Consider the following 26,229-nt stretch of genomic DNA (forward strand, 5'->3'; position numbering starts at 1 on the left):
TTGTAGTCAAAATGGATTTATATCAGTAAGTACTTATAGGACTTATTTGAAATTTCATTATTGTCATTAGTTGGACTGAGCCAATCAGGGTAGATAACTATGGACTGATTTTATGTCAGATTACCTCCCTTTATTTCAAATTAAAATGTATATCTCCGTAACTAATGAAGATACTGATCTGAAATTTCATTTATGTCAACAGATTTATTTGGCAGATCCTACTTTTGTTCACAATAATTTTCTTTTTTATTACTTCCTTTTTACGTTACTATAAATAGCTTATTTTTAGTAACTTTTTTATTATTGGCCGTAGGGAAAACCCGAGACCACTTTTCTGTGGTACAACAAGGATGGTACCTCCAATTTTTAGGTGTATTTTGACATATCTTACCTTGTAAGAATTTTGTTTTTCTGTTTGGTTAAATTTCTTACTTTGTTGTTCCTGTCCTTTGGACTTAGATATTTTTTCTGAGGACCTTCTTGTCCTCAAGCGCAATGATAACAGGTGAGGGATATAGGGCCATCATGGCCCTCTTGTTTTTCTTTCAGTTTAAAAATAAAATCACATTTTAGTTAATTTTTAAAATACAGATATTAGCATTTGAAAGCATTCAGCAATAAAAGATTTTCATACATTTTCAGCCTTCATAATGTCTTCATGAATTGTATGATATATAGTTATGACTTATGTACATTGTTAGTATGTTGCCCAGTTACTATCATAAGTATCAGTATGTTGTATTGGCATGTATTATGTTTGTGAAAAAATGTCCCAAGGTGGAAGATGTTGGTAACTCTGTTACAAATTATTGTTTAATACTGAAAGTGCATAATGAAGGTTTAACCTTTTCAGTCCTAAATTTCAGACTTCAAACGTTGGTGAATACAAAATATAAATCTCTGTAATAATTTGGCAGAATGTTCACAAACAATGCAACTGCTTCCAAGAATTGTGGGAAAAAAATTGACATAGTTTTGTTTTGTTCTTTTTACTGTCAGGAGCTTTCATCCAGAATATAACAGTGCCAGGAAATATGACGGAGGTTAATATTACTGATTTACCATCATCTGTAGAACATAAAATCATTGTCAGCGCAGTGTATCTGACAAACTCTACAATATCAGCCAAGGCTGTGACAGCTACAACTGCTGCAGATCCTTCGAAAGCTTGTAAGTTTGGTTATAGTTACTTCTTTGATTTGAAAGATTAAAGTTGTTGTTATAAAAGCGTTTAGTATAGGCCTGGTTTCTAGCATGAAAAAAAAGTTAATCTTGAGAAAGTATGTATTAACTCACCTGAGCAAGAAGTGCTCATGGTGAGATTTAAGCATCGTTGGATGTCCATCCGTCATCAGTTGTCCACAGCTTCTTTAAAGAAATCTATCCAACCACTATGTCAGTTTCACCCAAACTTCACAGAATGTTCTTGAAATTCCTTCAAATATGTGCCATCCATGCTGAATTCTGGTTGCCAATGAAACCAGATGGAAAAATATTCAGCTTGAATATTTGAAGAATATGTAGAGCTTTTGGATTAGCCTTTTTGTCAGCATCGTCCAGTTTGGTTTTTGTAAGTAAGCTGGTATCTCAGTTACTACTGTGAGGTTGGGGTGGTGATAGTTATCCGTATATGGCTATATGGAAAAGTTTGAAAGTCTTCTCCTCTGAAACTGACATTTTGAAAATAATTTCACAGAACTGATCCCTTGTTGACCCTGTGCTAAATTCCCTTTCGTCAAAAGCGTGGCGGCAATAGGGTAAGACTAGTTTTCCATATATTGCTATAAGGAAAACTTTGAGAACCTCTGATTCATGAACCTGTACCAGTTTCTTAAGTCATGTTGATTTGTTAAGAAAAACATGGTTGCCTATGGGTGGAGTGAGTTTTCTCTATATGGCTAGATGAAAAACTGTAAAATTCTTCTCTGGATCTGCTAAACCCCTCTTCCTTACATACATGTAAACACATTACCTACCCATATTTATTAAGTAGAAATTTTCAGAAAACAATGACCTTCTTTCAGAATAATTTTAAAGATGATTTCTTTGATTGTCTTTCTTCCCAAACTGTTCTGCATAACTAGGGCCATCTTTGCTCTCTTCTTTAAGACCAGTACACTGTATAATTGGCCTTTAAAAATTAAATGTAAAAAGTGACATAGCTTATTTTAAGACATTGTATAGTTTGTAAACTTTCTGCTTTTTATCCTGTCCATTATATTGCAGAATGAAGAAGTTTTTGTCAGTATTAGTATTAAATATCACAAACTTCTGCACGTTTTATGCGCCTGTTTTAAAAAAAAAAGAAAAAAAAAGAGCAGTTGTATTATGTGATGGCATGCGCATCTATCCATCTATAATATTTTTGTGTGCGGAGCATAACTTTATAACATGTAATGGTACTGACTTTAAACTTAGGTAGATTGCCATTAGAAGATAGGCAGAGCACTTAAACCGGCTCAGTAGGTCACAAATTGAGCTGAAAGGTCAAAACTGTCTATCATATTTTGTGTCCAGAGCTTAACTAAATAACCATGCAAGATATTGACTTCAAAGTTGGCATGTAGGTAGATGGCAGTGAGGTGATGTGCAAAGCACATAAACTGGTCTGTAGGTCAAAGGTTAAGGTAATGATGACATAATGTGCAGAGTGCATGAACCAGGATGGCAGGTCAAAATTCAGTGTCATATTCGCCCATCAGATTTTGTGACTTTAAATTTTTATTTTCCTTTAAATTTTGTTTCCGTCCCCCATTCAGGCATATATTGCCTTGCTTGGTGGAGCTCTTGTTATCCAAGGAGTATTGGTATGTAAGTAATGTATATGGAAGCAAAAAAAAAGGGTATAAAAATGAATGTTTTTGGTTTTGCAGCTAACTGTTACTGTGATCCATTTGGAACAAAGGACGGCTATAAGAGTTGTAATTTATCGCTGACACATGTGCCTTGGTGTGAATGTAAACCGCGTCATGCTGGACTCTTCTGTGAGATTTGTGCCCATGGATATTACAGGACTGCACGCAGCCTGCCATGCCATACGTGTCCTTGTCCAGAGACATTTTCTACTGGATCTTGTCATTTTAGTAAGTACTAAGTAAGGAAGATTTATGAAAGGCATATTTACCTTAATTTGAAATATATTGCATCAATAAAGTAATTTAAATCATCTGCGGTGAAAAGCAGGCAAATTATTTTCCCACTGAATCCTGTTTTGTTTGTGTAGACAGGACAAGCACTATTTTACTTTATGTTTACAGTATCCAGCAAAATTGAAAATGAACTTTGAAAAACCCCTCACTAACCTTTTTAGGGGGTTCCCTTAAAGGACTTGATGTAAATTTCTTTGAGTAATTTGGCAACAGTCTATTAGAACAAAATTATCCTCATCAAAAAAAGTTGTAAAGCTAAGGGGGTTATCTGACTCAACCGCATTATATAAGCCAGTTTGTCAGATTGCTCAACAGTTATAATATACATGTATGTGAAATACTTCATCATGTTGATATGTGATCAGGAACATGCCACCTTTGAACGTTTTTGTGATAGATATCTCTCTATTCATAGCTGTCCTTCTTGAAATATACCAGCAATCCTATCCTGAGTGATAAAAATGGCATTTTATAGTGTTTATACTTTACACTTTGTCATTTTGAAAAATAATGCCATCCCGCTGAAATTTGATTCAGATATTAAGTGAATAATAAAGGTCTGCCGCTTTTCAGAACAATGTCTATCTTGTTTCAACAGCACTGCGAATCAGTTGATATTATGGCATTAAATGTCATAGTTTTGCTGAAAATGACATTTATATGGGATTTGCATTCTAGGATAAGAAATTTCCAAGATTTTTAGCAGTTATTATATATGTTCATAAAGGTTGATGCAACCATGAAATTTAGTTCCTCATGAAATTTATTGATTTCATGGTATTCTGACATACCTGGAATGAAAATTTATCTGAAGGGAGTTAACCAGACTCACATAACATGAACGTTAAACTTTTGTCTTACAGCGGAAGGTTACCTGCATTGTACAACTTGTAGAGAAGGGTACACTGGTAACCTGTGTCATCGTTGTGCCAATGGTTACTATAGAGACCACGCAGCGGCTCCCTCAAAGTGCATAAAATGCCAAGGTTGCCATGATATAACACCAGGTCTGATCTGTGATCCATTCAACGGTATGTAGATTATCTCCCAATCTTTTAACATTTGCTCAAAATGAAACTTGTAGTAGAACAGCAACTTAATCTCAACGCCCCATCCCAAGATAGAAATTAAACCAATCTAAAAAAAAAATTACTGACACAGACTGGAATGGGTGGTAAATATCATAAAAACAAAGAACTAGACTTTTAGACTTTGTCTCATCAAGGTTCAGTGTGAAATCATACTTCTGATTTACATAATATATATATATGTAATTAAGTTCTGAAATACCTGATTGGTATATGCCTTCTTACTTACACAGGGCTTAAATAAAATTTCTAAAGGAAGAGATTGAAACTTAGTATGTTGTTTACACTAAGTCTTGCACTGTATGAGAATGTTTATTCAGGGAGTTCAAATGTTTAGGCTGCATAGGAGTGTACAGCAAATGAAAATGCACAAAATGGCAAAACTGGAAAATCCCAGGTCTTATTATAGAAATAATTGCAGCTATGCTCTGTAAACTACAGTTGAATAATGTCCTAATTGTTTAAAATAATTAACTACCTAAGGCCTTGTACAAAAGCAAAATTTTTGGGATTTTTCTTTGTTTTAATTAATATAAGATAGATACATGTGTTCATAATTATAAAAACTGATGACGTGTAACACTGTCTTACCTTTTGTTTTGTTACTTTCTGATTGACAGCTTCAGCAGTTTTCATTCATGCAATTGAATGATAATCATATAGGCCAGGTCCTTGTGTTTACACCTTTGTTTTCAGTATGCTAACATGTTATTAATTGGATGCAAATTTTGAAATACAGGTAATTACATATCCATGATCTTAGTGTCTATAATACATAATAATTATGTATTATTACTTATAACAAAAACAAATTTAACGCAAAACACTGATGTGGAGTTATTGATGAGATGTGAAAATACAGTCTAACTTGTCTATAAAGACCACCCTTGGGAGAGCCAAAATGTGGTCTTTATTAGGAGGTGGTCTTTGTTCACAAGTTAAAATACACTGTAATGTTAAAATGGGAAACAAAACATGTGGTCTTTATTATCGCCAGGTGGTCTCTGTTCAAAGGTGGTCTTTAACACAGGTTTGACTGTAATTGCGTTATTGAAAAAAAATGTATATGTCTACAGATATTGGAATAAATATAGGGATAATAGACGATTTTTTATGTGTTAACATCTGAAGAAGCCTGTGGGAATATTTGTGACCGAGACCGAAAGACTGGTTTCGCCAGGCAAGGTTAATGTTTGTCATTATATTTTATAAGAAGGAAGTATATCTGTTGTTCTTAATCTTCCATCGCTTAATAATGTGAGGAAGTTGTCAGTTTCTTGCAGAGAAGACAGGTTAGTGTAGATATAAATCTTATACCTGAAGTACTGTTGAATAGAACTGTCAAACCCACATGGAACAAAAATCATAATTGAGATAAGCATGTATGTTATACATTTCAGGAAAATGTTTGAACTGTCATTATAATACAACTGGAGAAAAATGTGACAGGTGTTTGGACGGGTTCCAAGGTGATCCATTAAAACATATTCCATGTACGCCTATATGTAAGTATATTTGCATATTTGTAACATGACTTAATGATTAAGGTTGAAGGTCAAAAAATGCCCATAGCAGGGGTGTAAAATTCTTTTTCACACCACTCGCCCTGCAGGACTAGTAGCTGGTAAAATCTACTCGCCCTTAGTGGACAGTCACTCGCCCTAATAATTGACATTTTTAATACTGTCACGTTTTATGGAAGAAGTATTATGTACAAGCAAATTTCAAACATAATACATAGCTCGTACACTACGTTTCCTTTTTGATTATTCAGTTTTGTTACTCTTAAATTTCCTTTTCACACCAGATATTTTTCTTTCACTAATTTTGTCATCTCCACCATCAAGTTGCTTTCCATAATAACTGCATCGATAGTAAAAATAATCACAGTCTAACCCCTACTGTAGTTTCCCAAAGTGTCAGGAAAGTATTAAACATCAGTTATTTTCATTTTCTCAAGACTTATTTCCCGAAAAATAATTATTTTGAAGTGTCCTAAAAATATGGACACAATAATCATCATCCACCTACCCGTCTTGAAAGCGAAAAAAAAGTTGACGATCATCGGTAATTATTCTGTTGATAAACTAAATAAAAGGCCTGTTTTCATCATCAATTAACATCCTCTCAAAGAGCTAAAAGAAGTGTGTCGGTATCATGACATCTGAAGTGGAGATCAAAGCGGTATTGTTGCACGAGATTGCCATGGCATTACGTCATATTACAGTTTTCGCGCCATGTGACCTATTTGCCCTCAAGGAATTTACATTATCGTTCGAGAAGAATATTTTATTAAAAAAAATACATGTACAAAGATTCATTCAAAACTATTAAAAACCGCAACAACATCATTTTGTTTTATTTTAAAACCACATTTCTATTTACGTCCACGAGGTCACTTAGTATGTATTACTTATTTTCTCTTAGAAAGAAATCAGTAATTAAGATCGCGCTGTTTAAAATTTAACAAATGATTATATGAAAATTCGACCGTTTTCATACAAATTTGCTTACATTTCCGTCGATATTTTATTGAACTCTTAGTAGAATTCAAATTGTATTACTTCTCAAGCGATGTTGAAAAACTGAAGCGATAATGTTAAAAAATGAATGCACTACGCACGTTTTTTGTGTACGTGTCAATAAACAAAAGTAACAGAGATGTAAATTTGATATTACGATAGGTCGCACAAGCTCTCGGAATGGAAAATACCGGCATGACGTTTTGATATCTTTATGATTCGCGAGTAAATTCCAGTGAATCAAAGTAGCAACTGAACTATCTCAAAGTTTATTGAGGTTTTTCAAGATGTAATTTCTGAATTTCATTACAGCTACGACGTAAAAACCACTCGCCCGATCGGTCGAGTATACAGCGAGATCCACTCGTCCTATCCAGACTTTAACTCGCCAATGCGAGCGGGCGAGTGGAATTTTACACCCCTGCATAGTAACAAATTTGTATACTTTAAGAGTTTGTTTTTATGTCCCTGGCATTACTGATGCGGGAGGCATATAGTGATTGTCCTGTCCGTCCGTTCGTTCGTTCATTCGTCTGTCCGTACGAGGTTAACCAAATGGGACCGTTCCGTCTAGCATCAATACCCCTTACTAGAATGACTTGATAATAATGCAGATGTAACCTGTGACCATTCCTCATCTTCAGATATCACCTGACCTCAGTTTGACTTTGACCTTGATCTCATTTTGGACTTACGTTGCTTTATATGGGCCATCTCTTGGTAAACCAAATGGGACCATTTCATCTAGCATCAATACCCCTTACTAGAATGACTTGATACTAATGCAGATGTAACCTGTGACCATTCCTCATCTTCAGATATCACCTGACCTCAGTTTGACTTTGACCTTGATCTCATTTTGGACTTACGTTGCTTTATATGGGCCATCTCTTGGTAAACCAAATGGGACCATTTCATCTAGCATCAATACCCCTTACTAGAATGACTTGATAATAATGCAGATGTAACCTGTGACCATTCCTCATCTTCAGACATCACCTGACCTCAGTTTGACTTTGACCTTGATCTCATTTTGGACTTACGTTGCTTTATATGGGCCATCTCTTGGTAAACCAAATGGGACCATTTCATCTAGCATCAATACCCCTTACTAGAATGACTTGATACTAATGCAGATGTAACCTGTGACCATTCCTCATCTTCAGACATCACCTGACCTCAGTTTGACCTTGAACTTGACCTCATTTTGGACTTAGGGATCTTTGTATCGACAAGGATGCCACCGGGGGCATCAAGCGTTTATTGAACGCAGCTTCTTGTTTTTAGCTCACCTGTCACAAAGTGACAAGGTGAGCTTTTGTGATCGCGCGGTGTCCGTCGTCCGTCCGTGCGTCCGTAAACTTTTGCTTGTGACCACTCTAGAGGTCACATTTTTCATGGGATCTTTATGAAAGTTGGTCAGAATGTTCATCTTGATGATATCTAGGTCAAGTTCGAAACTGGGTCACATGCCATCAAAATCTAGGTCAGTAGGTCTAAAAATAGAAAAACCTTGTGACCTCTCTAGAGGCCATATATTTCACAAGATCTTCATGAAAATTGGTCAGAATGTTCACCTTGATGATATCTAGGTCAAGTTCGAAACTGGGTCACGTGGGGTCAAAAACTAGGTCAGTAGGTCTAAAAATAGAAAAACCTTGTGACCTCTCTAGAGGCCATATTTCTCAATGGATCTTCATGAAAATTGGTCAAAATGTTCATCTTGATGATATCTAGGTCAAGTTCGAAACTGGGTCACGTGGGGTTAAAAACTAGGTCAGTAGGTCTAAAAATAGAAAAACCTTGTGACCTCTCTAGAGGCCATATTTTTCATGAGATCTTCATGAATATTGGTCAGAATGTTCACCTTGATGATATTTAGGTCAAGTTCGAAACTGGGTCATGTGGGGTCAAAATCTAGGTCAGTAGATCTAAAAATAGAAAAACCTTGTGACCTCTCTAGAGGCCATATTTCTCAATGGATCTTCATGAAAATTTGTCAGAATGTTCACCTTGATGATATCTAGGTCAAGTTCGAAACTGGGTCACATGCGGTCAAAAACTAGGTCAGTAGGTCTAAAAATAGGAAAACCTTGTGACCTCTCTAGAGGCGATATTTTTCAGTGGATCTTCATGAAAATTGGTCAGAATGTTTACCTTGAAGATATCTAGGTCAAGTTCGAAACTGGGTCACGTGGGGTTAAAAACTAGGTCAGTAGATCTAAAAATAGAAAAACCTTGTGACCTCTCTAGAGGCCATATTTTTCAATAGATCTTCATGAATATTGGTCAGAATGTTCATCTTGATGATATCTAATTCAAATTCGAAACTGGGTCAGGTGGGGTCAAAAACTAGGTCAGTAGGTCTAAAAATAGAAAAAACCTTGTGACCTCTCTAGAGGCCATATTTCTCAATGGATCTTCATGAAAATTGGTGAGAATGTTCAGCTTGATGATATCTAGGTCAGGTTCGTAACTGGGTCATGTGCGGTCAAAAACTAGGTCAGTAGGTCGAAAAATAGAAAAACCTTGTGACCACTCTAGAGGCCATATTTTTCACGAGATCTTCATGAAAATTGGTGAGAATGTTCACCTTGATGATATCTAGGTCAAGTTTAAAAGTGGGTCACGTGCCTTCAAAAACTAGGTCATTAGGTCAAATGATAGAAAAACCTTGTGACCTCTCTAGAGGCCATATTTTTCAATGGATCTTCATGAAAATTGGTCAGAATTTTTTATCTTGATGATATCTAGGTCACATATGCTCAAAAACTAGGTCACTATGTCAAATAATAGAAATAACGACGTCATACTCAGTTGAACACTGGGTCATGTGGGGATAGGTGAGCGATTCAGGACCATCATGGTCCTCTTGTTAACTTAAAATGATAATTGAAAGTATATTATCTCTCTCATGGCCTCTGTTGCTATGTGGTTACTATCACTGACTTTAAATCACTTGCCTGTTACCTCTGTGGGTTTGAGCCTTGCTTTACTTGTGTTAAGAGGAAGCCATCCAGCTGTCTTATGGAAGTTTGTTGGTTCAGCTTTATTTTACAATGCCTCAAATGATGACTTGGGGGAAGTTGAGTGAATACACAGAAATCTATATTAAACAACATAAAATTATATCAGATTATCAGTTTAAATTATTTTATTAGCATTTGCAGATAAATATTTACACTCACACAGAGAAAATTCCTATGGAATTGGAAAATGTTTTTACCAACACATTTTAACATTTTTTCCCTATTAAATAGGTATTATTGCAATATTTTACAAGGTTTACATGTGAAGAACAAAAGCAAGTTTTACTTAAATATTCTCTAGTATACACATTTCTTTATCATCCACAGCTGAGAAAAACACGAGTACGAAACCACCAGCTGCCGGCATCATTGCCGCCATTGTCGTCGGTACGATTGTTCTCCTGTCGGGAATCGTTGGCTTTATTGTGTACAAACGCAGCCATAACTTCCCTAAAAACAAACCATTCTGGACGATCGAGTTTAAAGAGGATCATGATGATGTGAATTTCAGTGCCATTCCGGATGATGAACTGGAACGCCAGCACGATGACATGCAATTTTATGAGTCTCAGTCAAAAGGAAAAAATAAGTTGCCACCGTACTCACAGTTAAGAGAAGATATATGAAAAATGCAAGACATGTGCCTTTCTTTTAGACTCAAGGTTGTGAAAAATGCATTTAGAATGTAGAAAAATATCTAGTTTAGTCAGTTTAGATTGTCAAGTGAAAGAAGATAGAGTGGATGAGGTTAATCAGTCTTTGAAATGAGACAATATATGTACTTTTTTCATTTGTTGCAATATTAGATAGATACGTTGCACGAGTGAATTCCGCCTACGCATTAGCTTTTAATTAGTGCTCATTCATTCCAACTACGCAAAACATTCTAATTTGTTGAAGACCTTACAAAGGTCGTACTGACTGTATGGCTTTTGGTCATTGTTAAGTGTTGTTCTAGATAGGATGTTTTAACAAATTTAGCTTTTTTTTTTATTTAATGCAATTGCATATATGTATAGAATGTGCGTAACAATCTCATACAAGAAAATTGCCATAGAAACCAATTTGTCAAATTTAAAAGTGGGTTTTTGTAGGTGAACTTGTGTGTACTAAACTGCAGGTGCAATAGTGATCAAATTCTGACAGTGGGATTTTTTTGTGTGTTTTTTTCTGGTGTACTTGATGGTTTTATGTATTTCAAACATACAACCATATATTTCCTTTAATAATATTACTGCTAGACTCTGTATTATACATTATTTAACCCATTTATGAAAGTTTGAACATGTATGTAATTTTTGTGTTCTTTGTTGCAATTTAAGTAACCTTGCTTCCAATAGAGCTAGTCCAGTAAAATTTCTTTTTATGTTTTTTTTTACTGAAATAGAGTGAGATTTAATATCTGTTGATCTGATTTTTGTGATTTTAAGAAATGTCTATTTGCATATTTACGGTTCAAGCTTATTTTTATCCAGTGACTACAGTAGTGAGAATTGTTTAAAAAATTATTACCTAACCTTTTTAACTGCTGAAATTGACTCACTTGTTCATTACATGCTTCATTGTCAAATTAGATGTTTTAATTATGTAAGTGTGTGATAGATTAATTTACCATCTAATGAATCAAGGTTGTGTCCACTGTGCTATGCCTTGTAACTGAAAGATTTTATTTCATTAGAAGGTCAGTAAATGTCCTATGCTTTTTTTAATGTCATTTGACTGTATGTAGTTTAACACTGTTTCATATAAAATTTAATATGTATTTTATTCTATATTCCCTTCATTGGGTTTATTGTCACATGTATAGCCTATTAGCTTTGTATCAAGAAATACACACAAGTTCAGTAGTCGAGATAATTTGTTAGGATGGCAGTATTAATCTGCAATAGAACAAGTACATTTTTCTTAGTGCATAGCTAGCTCAATAGGGAGAGCGCAAATCTACAGATCACAAGGTTGTGAGTTATATCCATGGGCAAGGCATATGTTCTCCGTGACAATGTGTTAGAAGACATATGTGTCAGAAGTAATTTTGTCCTCCACATCTGATTTATGTGGAGAAGTTGGCAGTTACTTGCAAAGTACAGGTTTATACTAGTACAGAACCCAGAAACACTAGTTAGGTTAACTGCCATCTGTTTCATAACTGAAATACTGTTGTATTTCAAACAAACAAACTCAGTACATAGCTGATAATCTTTTCATTACTACTCATTAGTAAATGATATAGACTGGTTCTTTAGAATGAATAGAATTGCAAATATCTATGTTAATGAAGTTTTTAACACAAATACACATATTAAAATGACTTTGCACACCCAAAATAAATATTGTGGTTCGAGATTCCATTGTAAGTTATTGGAAGTTAAAAGAGAGTATGTAAGGAAAGATATCGGTTGTATAAGTGCTGGCAGCTGCTGATTGCTTTAAAACTTCAGCGTACCGTTGAAAGTGTAATTTAAATACTTAATATGATGGAAAGAACAAAAGTTTAAATATTTTTAGAAACCATTGTTATACTACCTTTTTCTGCTTGACTTTTCAATAGAAATAATACCTTTATTACCTCCAATACTGAAGGGCATGAATCGGTAAGCTTCATCAGTTCTAGTCATACAAAAAATTAAGCCAATAAATTAAATATCTCTTAACAGATTTTTGTGACACTAGACTTGATGTAAATTCTGAGCAATATTTTTATTCCAAGGGTGTAAGATTCTCAACTGACAGCATTATATATGTGTAATGATTTTAAAGTTATTTAAAATGTGTGTCATGTTTGAATCCTCATCTAAAAAACAAGGTCTTCATTTTTTTTTGTACTTCATTTTTTAACTCAAAATTTTATGTAAAAAAACCTGTACATAGTAAATATGCATGGTGTCGGATATATTTGTTTGTTTTTATAACTTCAAATGTTGAAGAACTTCTGTGACATAACGTTTTGTGTCCTTAAGATCTAACCATGTAAACATGGAAGTAATTTGCATAAATGGCATTCAGACATCTTAAATTTTAGTGCACAGTTTTAGTTTTGCCTTAAAATTTACTGATTACAGCTGTTACAATCTTATTTAATAACTTTTATCTTTTTGTTTTTTATTTTCTTGATTTTAGATAAATCCTATGTGGTTTTAGGACAACTTGTGTTTGTAAAGAATTTTAATCACTATCTAACCATACTGTTGCATGATGGTAAGAGATTACTAGCAGGGTCTGAACACTTGTTTTTGCTGTATCTCTGTGTTTCCAGCAGGTATAAAGTTTTGATTCCACAACTTGAGTAAATGATGTGAAACCAAAATTTTTAGTCCTGTTTGGTGCTATGTAATAGGCACTGTATTTGTGCACTGTAAAACTCAAATCAACGTGATTTTCAAAACAGTTTTATGATAAAATATTTACTTAAGGTATTCGGTCCACAAATAAGCAAGTTTTATGTAACATTGCTATTAAAATATATCAAATATTGGTGCTTGATAAGCTCATATATCTTGGTATCATTTGAAAGTGTATTGTGTACTCAAAAAGAATATATAAATTACATGACAAAAATATGTTACAGAATTTTCATTTTTTTACTTTATAGTTTTCAATGATACTTCAACAGAAATCCAGTTATTACAGTGTAAGATTTATCATTTCGCAGTCAAAAACATGACTGTAGTGATTCATGTGCTATTATGGTCAACTTAGTTACTAGTTCTTGTACAGCAGACACAACTTTTTCAAATGATACCAAAACAACTGGGTCTCCAGACATCAAAATGTCATCTATTTGTTGATGGGTTACCCTAAGTAATTTTGGTTAGATGAGATACAGTCATACATTGAGGTCTATGGCCATTAGCTCAATATTCTTTTTATATTGGTTGTGCATATATATCATAGGACTTTATGGATTGTGAACTAGGCCTGTATTCATTTTTTTTCTAAATTTGTGTAACATATTTGCCAATTTTAATTTTGCTTTGTACTCCAAGAAAAATTTAACAAAACATGTATAAATGTACTCAGGGCTCCGGAAATTTTGATAACTCAATCGGTCCGAAACGAAAATCCTGACATCGGCGCTACCCCACCCACCGCATTCCCAATATTACATATTTTGTAAAACGTGAAAGAGTAAAGAAATAAGCATGTCATGCATTAAAACTGAGTTACCGGTCACCGCGTGTTTCTATACAATGAAGACAGTTATTCAGTGTTATGTGTGATCGTTACTTTGTTTAAATTTCGATGTTTTTCCGAGAAAATACTTGTAAGGATAAAATTACCGAGGCAACACGGTGTGCGTAACTAGTCTAAAAGCCAACGCACGTGACCGGTACCGTATACACGGCAGATACTTTATGATGTTTCCTCATTCTTTGACGGAATTCTATAAAATACAATGCGTCAAAGTGAATTACACGACACATATTCTCTGCTAAACAGTCTCAGTATTTTAAGAATACTCTGCCGCGGACCGAATGTGTACGTTATATGAAAGCTGAGATCGAATTTCCCGCATGTATAGTACCAAAAAGTCATGCGTGTTGGCCACGGATATTTCATTTCACTTATGTTGTACTTCAATAAGCAACTACATTTTATAAAGTTATATGTTCTCTTCTGATGTAAACAAAATTTCATTTTGAAACGTTTTTTAAAAGACCGATTTGATAAACAGCGCCACTCCGGTTTTCTTTATCATTCGTGTTTGCCAGTCCATTTTTTTTTCTTTTTCTTTCTTGCACAGTCAGGTTGCAAAGACGATTGTCTGCACTTGTTTCAACTGGAGCCCCAACAAATGAATCTTGTAATTTTTTCAAATCAAGTAATTATAAAAAATATTTTGATCGGTTTTCCGTGTGATGTCTCATTAAAACAATTATAGCTCTTTGATTAAATGCAGTGACCATTTGTTTTTTACCGTGATCAAACATAGCCTTTTGAAAAAAAACATCCGTCAGATTCTAAATAAAAGAAGTGGATCCCAGTCGAAATGATTTGGATCCAGTCAGACATATTTGGAAACCAGTCAAAAATGTTTAATACATTGCAGTCAGCTGTCTGCAAACATTAAAGGATGTGCCGCGCGAGCACTGATTGCGTCACCTGCTAATTACGGACCGATTATCAAAGTGACAATCAGACCGTTTGACACGTTTATTGATTATCTGAGGGTGCAACCGACAATTTCCTGCTTGGCAATAGATGGTGTATTGAGATATCAGACCGATATTTATACTTTTCTCCATTTTTACGGGACCGATTTTTTTCATTTTTTCACTTCATGAATCGGTCTGAAAAGTCAAAAATCAGTCCAAAACCGACAAACCGGCAAATTTCCAAATCCCTGAATGTACTCTAAAGTCGGGTTTTTCGTGAGGGATTTATTTTCACTATATTTGCTAAGTGGCTTTTTGCAAAAATAGATACAGTGAACTTTGAAATTGCTATTATTGTTATAAAGAGTCCAGCTAGTATCTTTTTATGCAAACTATTTATGATTTTAGAAATAGCAAACTTTTAGCCTGGTAAAAATATCTGATTATACATTATATCTACAGTAACAGTACACCAAATTTCGGTGTAATATGTACTCGCAAAGAAGTTACAGTACACCAAATTTCGGTGTAATATGTACTAGCAAAGAAGTTACAGTACACCAAATTTCAGTGTAATATGTACTCGCAAAGAAGTCACAGTACACCAAATTTCATTGTAATATGTACTCACAAAGAAGTTACAGTACACAAAATTTCAGTATAATATATATGTACTCACAAAGAAATGTTTACAACGTGAAGCATTTTCGTTACTTTTTGTGAAACAAGTATTTTGCCTAGAACAGGGAAGGACATTAAACAGGGATTGTTTTGTTCCATATATATGTGTATATTTAAATTTATATTTAGCAAATTTGTTCCATGTCAGAACATACACACAGGGTATAATGGTACCAGTTCTCTTGCCATATCAAGTTTTATGGAGAAGATTTGATTAAATATCTTTAGCTGAAACTTTACAAAGAAAAGAAATTGATTACATAACGAAATATTTTTGCTCATATTTGAAAATAGTGGTACTCACAATTTCAGTATACTCGTGAAAAATAACCTGCATCATGTTTTAATACACGAACTGTCATATTTCGGGAACTCTTAACACCACAGATAAGGTCTCAAACTTTGAAATCACAAAATAAATCCTATAAAAAGATTACCGAATCAACAGTAATTGTAACTTGTATTTTGCCAGTCTATCACATGCATACTATATTATAAAAAAGTGCATTGTATTATGTACATATTTAAGAATTTATTCGAGTAAAAGGTAGTACCATTTAAAGGTGATGTTTTAATGATTGCCTTAAACAAATTCAAGATGTTTGAAATAGATTATTCATACTATATGAAAATATGTCTTTCATTTTTTAGCTCATCTGATTTTTTGAAAAAAAATGATGAGTTATTGTCATCACTTGAGCGGTTGTCGGCGTCGGCGTCTGCGTCGGCGTTGCCTGGTTAAGTTTTATGTTTAGGTCAGCTTTTCTCCTAAACTATCAAAGCTATTGCTTTGAAACTTGGAATACTTGTTCACCATCATAAGCTGACCCTGTATAGCAAGAAACATAACTCCATCTTGCTTTTTGCAAGATTTTTGGCCCCTTTTGTACTTAGAAAATATCAGATTTCTTGGTTAAGTTTTATGTTTAGGTCAACTTTTCTCCTAAGCTATCAAAGCTATTGCTTTGAAACTTGGAATACTTGTTCACCATCATAAGCAGACCCTGTACATCAAGAAACATAACTCCATCTTGCTTTTTGCAAGATTTATTGCCCCTTTTGGACTTAGAAAATCAGTTTTCTTGGTTAAGTTTTATGTTTAGGTCAGCTTTTATCCTAAACTATCAAAGCTATTGCTTTAAAACTTGCAACACTTGTTCACCATCATAAGTTGACCCTGTACAGCAAGAAACATAACTCCGTCCTGCTTTTTGCAAGATTTATGGCCCCTTTTGGACTTAGAAAATATCAGATTTCTTGGTTAAGTTTTATGTTTAGGTCAACTTTTTCTCTTAAACTATCAAAGCTATTGCTTTGAAACTTGCAACACTTGTTCACCATCATAAGCTGACCCTGTACAGCAAGCAACATAACTCCATCCTGCTTTTTGCAATAATTATTGCCCCTTTTGGACTTAGAAAATCATTTTATTGGTTGAGTATTATGTTTAAGTCAACTTTTCTCATAAACTATCAAAGCTATTGCTTTAAAACTTGCAACAGTTTTTCACCATCATAAGTGGACACTGTACATCAAGAAACATAATTCTATCCTGCTTTTTGCAAGAATGATGGCCCTTTTTAGACTTAGAAAATCATGGGTAGGACAATATTTCTATTGCACAAAAAAAATCAGATGAGCGTCAGCACCCGCAAGGCGGTGCTCTTGTTTTACATGTTTACAATAGTGTTACATATGAATAACTTGTGTTGTGTATTTGTTACTTTATTGATTTTTTTACGCTTTATTTTTAAAACATTTTTAGTCCTAGTGCTTCATCAAATCTCTTAATACTGGATGCTATCTTGTCATTTACAAAGTAGGTTATGAATTGTCCAGGTAATAAAACTAAGCTGGAATTCCAGTCTGGAAACATCAACATCTGATTGGTTGTTCCTGAGCATAAACTTGAAATTAACCAATCACATGGCTGTACTTTAGACTGGTTTTGTAATTTACAAATTAGGTTATTAATTGCCCAGGTAATAAAATTAAACATGGATTCCAGTCTGGAAACATCAGCATCTGATTGGTTGGTTCTGAGCATAAACTTGAAATTAACCAATCACAGGGCTGTATTTTAGACTGGTTTTGTAATCCAGGTTTATAACTGTGAAACCAGACCCTGGTTTGTTGATTCTGTGCTTAGTCTTGAAATAAAACAGTGACAAGCTTGCATTCTGAGCCTTGTATCCCTTTTTAGCTCACCTGAGCAATGCTCAGGTGAGTTTTTCTGATCGCTCGATGTCCGGCGTCTGTCGTCCGTCGTCTGTCGTCTGTCGTCTGTCGTCTGTCGTCTGTCAACATTTAGCTTGTGTATGCGATAGAGGCTGTATTTTTCAATTAATCTTCATGAATTTTGGTCAGAATGATAATCTTGATAAAATCTAGGCCGAGTTCGAAAATGGGTCATCTCGGGTCAAAAACTAGGTCACTAGGTCAAATCAAAGAAAAACCTTGTGTATGCGATAGAGGCTGTATTTTTCAATTAATCTTCATGAATATTGGTCAGAATGATAACCTTGATGAAATCTAGGCCGATTCGAAAATGGGTCATCTGGGGTCAAAAACTAGGTCACTAGGTCAAATCAAAGAAAAACCTTGTGTATGCGATGGAGGCTGTATTTTTCAATTGATCTTCATGAATATTGGTCAGAATGATTGCCTTGATGAAATCTAGGCCGAGTTCGAAAATGGGTCATCTCGGGTCAAAAACTAGGTCACTAGGTCAAATCAAAGAAAAACCTTGTGTATGCGATAGAGGCTGTATTTTTCAGTTATTCTTCATGAATTTTGGTCAGAATGATAACCTTGATGAAATCTAGGCCGAGTTCGAAAATGGGTCATCTCGGGTCAAAAACTAGGTCACTAGGTCAAATCAAAGAAAAACCTTGTGTATGCGATAGAGGCGGTATTTTTCAATTGATCTTCATGAATTTTGGTCAGAATGATTACCTTGATGAAATCTAGGCCGAGTTCGAAAATTGGTCATCTTGGATCAAAAACTAGGTCACTAGGTCAAATCAAGGAAAAACCTTGTGTATGCGATAGAGGCTGTATTTTTCAATTGATCTTCATGAATTTTGGTCAGAATGATTACCTTGATGAAGTTTAGACCAAGTTTGAAAATGGGTCATCTGGGGTCAAAAACTAGGTCACTAGGTCAAATCAAAGAAAAACCTTGTGTATGCAATAGAGGCTGTATTTTTCAACTGATCTTCATGAAATTTAGCCAGAATGATTACCTTGATGAAATCTAGGCTGAGTTCGAAAATGGGTCATCTGGGATCAAAAACTAGGTCACTAGGTCAAATCGAAGAAAAACATTGTGTATGCAATAGAGGATGTATTTTTCAATTGATCTTCATGAAATTTGGTCAGAGTGATTGCCTTGATGAAATCTAGGTCGAGTTTGAATATGGGTTACCTGAGGTCAAAAACTAGGTCACTAGGTCAAATTAAAGAAAAATCTTGTGTATGCGATAGAGACTGTTTTTTTCAATTGATTTTTATGAAATTTGGTCAGGATGATTGCCTTAATGAATCTAGGTTGAATTTGAATATGGGTCATCTGAGGTCAAAAACTAGGTCACTCGGTCAAATCAAAGAAAAAACTTGTGTATGTGATAGAGGCTGTATTTTTCAATTGATCTTCATGAATTTGGTCAGAATGATTGCCTTGATAAAATCTAGGTCGAGTTTGAACATGGGTCATCTAGGCTCAAAAACTAAGTCATATCTAAGAAAATGCTTGTTTTATCGCAAGAGACCAATTTTTTGGTCCAATCTTAATGAAAATTGGTCAGAATATTTGTTTCCATGAAATCACTAGGTCAAACATGTTTTACACTGTTATGGTGTGTTTCTTAGGTGAGCGACCTAGGGCCATCTTGGCCCTCTTGTTTGTTTTATGGATAAAAAAATGGCACTCTGTCTTGTCCTGTCGTTTGAGATGACAGTCTTGCCCACATTGGGTTACTATTTACTTCACCTTACCTATCAAACTATAAAATCTGACATTTTCTCAAAGGTTTTATTCCCTCTGTGAAAAATGATGCAAATCTGACCCAAATTTTAGAAATCTTTAAATGCCTTGAAAAAAAGTTTGATTTTATAGTTATAGGAAATATTGATACAATGCTCAACATTTAATAAAATGTCTTGTAATAAGATATAACTTTAAATGTATAAGATCCACATGTATCATATGTATTCAACGTTATGTACAGCTACATTCACAACTGTTGTGTAGTTACAGTCATTTGTTAAAATAGCTGCAAGTTTTTTTATGTGCAGGAGTACAAGTGGATAGTTATATATTATTTATGAAGGATATAAAATTTCTAACCTAATATTCAACAGTGTTTACTTGGACAAACATTTAGATTTTGTGTTTACATAGTTATGGTATAGTTATTGTTCATTTTGTCAAAATTAATTTGAAACCTGGGCGTAATCCAACTTTAAGATGTAAAATGTTGAGGCACACATGGAAGATCGTTTTGGCGGATATGTAGCCTCGTTTAAGTAATTAAAATTCTTTATTGTTATTTTTAGCTCACCTGTCACAAAGTGACAAGGTGAGCTTTTGTGATCGTGCGGTGTCCGTCCGTCCGTCCGTCCGTCCGTAAACTTTTGCTTGTGACCACTCTAGAGGTCACATTTTTCATGGGATCTTTATGAAAGTTGGTCAGAATGTTCATCTTGATGATATCTAGGTCAAGTTCGAAACTTGCTCACGTGCCATCAAAAACTAGGTCAGTAGGTCTAAAAATAGAAAAACCTTGTGACCTCTCTAGAGGCAATATATTTCACAAGATCTTCATGAAAATTGGTCAGAATGTTCACCTTGATGATGTCGTGTGCCGTCAAAAACTAGGTCAGTAGGTCTAAAAATAGAAAAACCTTGTGACCTCTCTAGAGGCCATATATTTCACAAGATCTTCATGGAAATTAATCAGAATGTTCACCTTGATGATATCTAGGTCAAGTTCGAAAGTGGGTCACGTGCCTTTAAAAACTAGGTCAGTAGGTCTAAAAATAGAAAAACCTTGTGACCTCTCTAGAGGCCATATATTTCACAAGATCTTCATGAAAATTGGTCAGAACGTTCACCTTGATAATATCTAGGTCAAGTTCGAAACTGGATCATGTGCCATCAAAAACTAGGTCAGTAGGTCAAATAATAGAAAAACCTTGTGACCTCTCTAAAGGCCATATTTTTCATGGGATCTGTATGAAAGTTGGTCTGAATGTTCATCTTGATGATATCTAGATCAAGTTCGAAACTGGGTCACGTGCGATCAAAAACTAGGTCAGTAGGTCTAAAAATAGAAAAAAATAGTGACCTCTCTAGAGGCCATATATTTCATGAGATCTTCATGAAAATTGGTCAGAATGTTCACCTTGATGATATCTAGGTCAAGTTCGAAAGTAGGTCACGTGCCATCAAAAACTAGGTCAGTAGGTCAAATAATAGAAAAACCTTGTGACCTTTCTAGAGGCCATATTTTTCATGGGATCTGTATGAAAGTTGGTCTGAATGTTCATCTTGATGATATCTAGGTGAAGTTCGAAACTGGGTCACGTGCCATCAAAAACTAGGTCAGTAGGTCAAATAATAGAAAAACATTGTGACCTCTCTAAAGGCCATATTTTTCATGGGATCTGTATGAAAATTGGTCTGAATGTTCATCTTGATGATATCTAGGTCAAGTTTGAAACAGGGTCATGTGCAGTCAAAAACTAGGTCAGTAGGTCTAAAAATAGAAAAACCTTGTGACCTCTCTAGAGGCCATACTTGTGAATGGATCTCCATAAAAATTGGTCAGAATGTTCACCTTGATGATATCTAGGTCAAGTTTGAAACTGGGTCACGTGCCTTAAAAAACTAGGTCAGTAGGTCAAATAATAAAAATACCTTGTGGCTTCTCTAGAGGCCATACTTTTCATGGGATCTGTATGAAAATTGGTCTGAATGTTCATCATGATGATATCTAGTTCAAGTTTGAAACTGGGTCAACTGCGGTCAAAAACTAGGTCAGTAGTTCTAAAATTATTAAAATCTTTCGACCTTTCTAGAGGCCATATTTTTCAATGGATCTTCATGAAAATTGATCTGAATGTTCACCTCGATGATATCTAGGTCATTTTCGAAACTGGGTCACATGCAATCAAAAACTAGGCCAGTAGGTATAAAAATAGAAAAACCTTGTGGCCTCTCTAGAGGCCATATTTTTCATGAGATCTTCATGAAAATTAGTGAGAATGTTCACCTTGATGATATCTAGGCAAAGTTCAAAACAGGGTCACATACCTTCGGAAACTAGGTCAATAGGTCATATAATAGAAAAACCTTGTGACCTCTCTAGAGACCATATTTTTCAATGGATCTTCATGAAAATTGGTCAGAATTTTTATTTTGATAATATTTAGGTCAAGTTCAAAACTGGGTCACATGAGCTCAAAAACTAGGTCACTATGTCAAATAATAGAAAAAACGATGTCATACTCAAAACTGGGTCATGTGGGAAGAGGTGAGCGATTCAGGACCATCATGGTCCTCTTGTTTATTATTATTATCAGATATGTTTTACTGGTTACCTTGTTAAGCTTGTTTTGTTTTATAGAATACATTCCATGATTTTTTTAGCAATGTTAGAAGTACCAATAAATTTACAACTGATTCTAAATCAGATAGATTTTCTGTGATGCAGAAGCGCCTTAATGGTTAGTTATACAATACAATTAAATGTCTTCATTTGTGAACAAAATGTTGTTGGCTTTTTTGGTTTTATAGAAACATGAATAATTATATGGCAATAAGATGTAAAGTTGCAACCCATTTTTGAAAGATGCTAATGTGATATCAACCTTTACCATGCTAAATTTCTAATATGGACTGTTATATCTTTCAGTTTGGGCAGTACCATCTATTATTTGAAGGGGTGTTTACTGAAAATTTACTGACTGAATTGCATGCAGTGCAGACCTTGATCAGCCTGCATGGATCTTGGTCTGCTCTGGTCCATGCAGTCTGATCATGATCTGCACTGTTTGCCATTCAGTCAGTATCTTTTTGGTAAGCACCCATTGTAACAGTTAATGGTACTGTCCAAATTGAAAGATGGACAAGTTCATTATAGAAATTTAGCAAGATAATGGTTAATAATGATACAATAACATTCTTTGCCTTGTCTGCTAGATGATATCTGGTGCTAATTTGTTTGTTTTTCTTATATGAAAAAATGGTGATGTTGACGCCACATCGCATAGTATTTGGCACCATACCCGCCATATTGGTGCAGGGAAAAAGTTCCACTGATGTCCTGTTTGAGAATCAAAATTATACAACAGAATGAGGTTACCTTTAATTGGCACAAGATCTCCATGCATGCTTTAATTCTTCTGTGAGACGTGTAACGTGACTCCCTTCACTAATATTATTTTCAAAACATGGTCACATTTACATCACATTAACCTTCCATTTTGAGCCATACACGTGCCAACAAATAGTTGTTGCAGATTTAATTCAATATTTTACGTAAAAGATATTTCAGAATCAAAATAATGTATAGTAAAACAATAATTTAAAAAACTTAGTCCTCCATATTGGTTGTACGCCATGTGGAATAAATCACTCAGGCTTAGCCCTTGTGATATATTGCATTCATATAACCTAATTAATGTGTTTAGGTATTAAAACATGATTTTGCTATATATTGTTTATTAAATATGTGACAAAAAATTAAGTATACTTACCACAGTTTTCACAATTTTTGGTCAATGTGATCAGCAGTTTAGGTATATTTGAGCCATGCCATGAGAAAACCAACATAGTGGCTTTGCGAACAGCATGGATCCAGACCAGCCTGCGCATTTGCGTACTCTAGTCAGGATCCATGCTTTCCGCTAACGGTTTCTCTAATTGCAAAAGGCTTTGAAAGCGAACAGCTTGGATCCTGACCAGACCTGGTCTGGATCCGTGCAGTCTGGTCAGGATCCATGCTGGTCGCAAAGCCAGTATGTTGGTTTTCTTATGGCGTGGCTCAAATATAATCATTTAATGAGCAGTGCACAATATCTGTCTTTTTAAAGCAGCAACAATAAGAAATCTAAAAATCATACTTCAGTGTTAAAACTTCGATTTAATGAGTATGATATAATGTACAGGGAATCTACTTGACATCAATTTTACACAGTATGAAGCTTTTTAATACACACTTTGGTTACTTCAGGAATGTACCTAGAGCTCACAGAATCTCTGTTTTCTGTAGCTTACTGAAGTAATTTTACAATTTTTGCCGAGCCTGCTTGTGGTGAGCTCGACTTAATTGCCACTTTTGGCAGGTCAGTGTATGTGCATGCGTCTATGTGTGTGTGCATCCATTCGATTTTGTCCGGACCATAACTATTTATCTTGCGCAAACCCCATGGTCCTATCTAAAAGATCAAGATCACAGTTGAAGGTCAAAAGTCAATTTGAAGAATGAGTTTGTCCGAAGCATTTCTTCTTAACACATGGTGGGAATTTGATGTAACTTGGCATGAATGTTCACCATTATAAGACAGAGTGTCCTGTGCAAGAACCAGGTCCCTAGGTCTAAGGTCAAGGTCACACTTAGAGGTCAAAGGTTAGATACAAGAATGACTGTTCGGAGCATTTCTTTTTCTTGCGTAGAGGGATTTTAAAGTAATCTGGCAATATTTTCACCATCATGAGAAGGAATGTATGCACAAGAACCTAGAATTACTTCCCTTTATTGATCCTATAAATAGCTTATATTGTAATTTTTTTGTTACTGGTTCTAGGGAAAAGTCAAGACCACTTTTCTGTAGTTCAATATGCATGTTACATCCAATTTCTAGGTATATTATGACCTATCTCTACTGGTAAGATTTTTGTGTGGACTTAGATTGTCATGTGCATCTCCCAGTCCTTTTGACAGCTGGTGGGCTCGACATGTTGCCTCATTTTCAGCCTTCGCGCTCGAATATTGTTAATCATATGTACTCTTGAAGGAAAGTAATTGTATAGTGGAGTTTTTATTATTTCATGGTTAACACGTTTTAATAAAGTGCTTTTAACACAAGATGTATTGTAATAGTTCTTCACATGTGTTCTATATTTAGCAACATGCACGGGTATCAGACCTGGTATGAAACTATTATGACCAGGGTGTTTTCACCTGAAATCAACCCAAAATGAAAATAAACGTAGGGAAACATACGCCCCTTTCAAATGATATACAGCATACCATATGATATCTGTGCCTGTGTTTTTATGTACATGTATTATGCATTTGTTTTCAATGGTTTAAGTAAAATGTGTTGTTTTTTTCATATGCTACTTTCTGTGAATTATGTTTTAATAAAGGCATTTATATAGAAATATCATCCTGCTTTTTATTATACCCCCACCAAACATGTTTGAGGGGGGTATATAGGAGTCAGTTTTGTCGCGTCCCGTCGTGTCGCGTCCCGTCCCGTCCCGTCCCGAAATCTATTATCTCAGTTATTACCAAATGGATTTGATTCAAACTTAAAATACATGTTCCACCTTATCACCCACATCATGTGACACAAGGTACATAACTCTTGACACCAAGTTTTCATGAATTATGTCCCCTTTTACTTAGAATTTAAGGTTAATTTTGTTGTATTTTCACTATATCTCGGTTATTACTAAATGGATTTGATTCAAACTTAAAATAGATGTTCCACCTAATCACCCACATCATGTGACATAAGGTGCATAACTCTGACACCATTTTTTTATGAATTATGCCCCTTTTTACTTAGAATTTAAGGTTGATTTTGATGTATTTTCACTTTATCTCAGTTACTACTGAATGGATTTGATTCAAACTTAAAATAGATGTTCCACCTCATCACCCACATCATGTGCCCACATCATGTGACACAAGGTGCATAACTCTGACACCAAGTTTTCATGAATTATGTCCCCTTTTACTTAGAATTTAAGGTTAATTTTGTTGTATTTTCACTATATCTCAGTTATTACTAAATGGATTTGATTCAAACTTAAAATAGTTGTTCCACCTCATCACCCAGATGATGTGACATAAGGTGCTTAACTCTGACATAAATTTTTTATGAATTATGTCCTCTTTTACTTTAAATATAAGGTTGATTTTGATGTATTTTCACTATATTTCAATTATTACAAAATGGATTTGATTCAAACTTAAAATAGATGTTCCACCTCATCACCCACATCATGTGACACAAGGTGCATAACTCTGACACCAATTTTTCATGAATTATGCCCCTTTTTACTTAGAATTTAAGGTTAATTTTGATGTATTTTCACTATATCTCAATTACTACTGAATGGATTTGATTCAGACTTAAAATAGATGTTCCACCTCATCACCCACATCATGTGACACAAGGTGCATAACTCTGACACTATTTTTCTTGAATTGTGTCCCCTTTTACCTAGAATTTAAGGTTAATTTTGATGTATTTTCACTATATCTCATTCTGATTGGCTTAGAGCCAAAGGGAAGTAACCTTTTTTTAACCTTTGTACTGAGTTTCTTCCCCTTAAATTCCAGGAATTAGTCTATTTTTAGAAATCCTATTTTTAGATTTTCAATATTTTAGGTATTTTTCTAACTTTTTTATTATAAGTCCTATGTAAA

General features: G+C 34.7%; 1 protein-coding gene across 1 annotated transcript in view; it reads left to right on the forward strand.

Annotated features, from left to right (window-relative positions):
- LOC123546525 (multiple epidermal growth factor-like domains protein 9) overlaps positions 1-25,899 on the forward strand; it is a 51,625-nt gene extending 25,726 nt beyond the window's left edge. The window contains exons 4-8 of the mRNA XM_045332882.2: positions 1,000-1,170; positions 2,874-3,083; positions 4,013-4,180; positions 5,638-5,742; positions 10,116-25,899. Coding sequence (XP_045188817.2) covers positions 1,000-1,170; positions 2,874-3,083; positions 4,013-4,180; positions 5,638-5,742; positions 10,116-10,414 — 953 coding nt within the window. The 3' untranslated portion in view covers positions 10,415-25,899. The remainder of the gene's footprint in view (positions 1-999; positions 1,171-2,873; positions 3,084-4,012; positions 4,181-5,637; positions 5,743-10,115) is intronic.
- The last annotated feature ends 330 nt before the right edge of the window (positions 25,900-26,229 follow it).

Source organism: Mercenaria mercenaria, chromosome 15 (assembly GCF_021730395.1).
Source record: "Mercenaria mercenaria strain notata chromosome 15, MADL_Memer_1, whole genome shotgun sequence".
NCBI classification, from domain to species: Eukaryota; Metazoa; Mollusca; class Bivalvia; order Venerida; family Veneridae; genus Mercenaria; species Mercenaria mercenaria.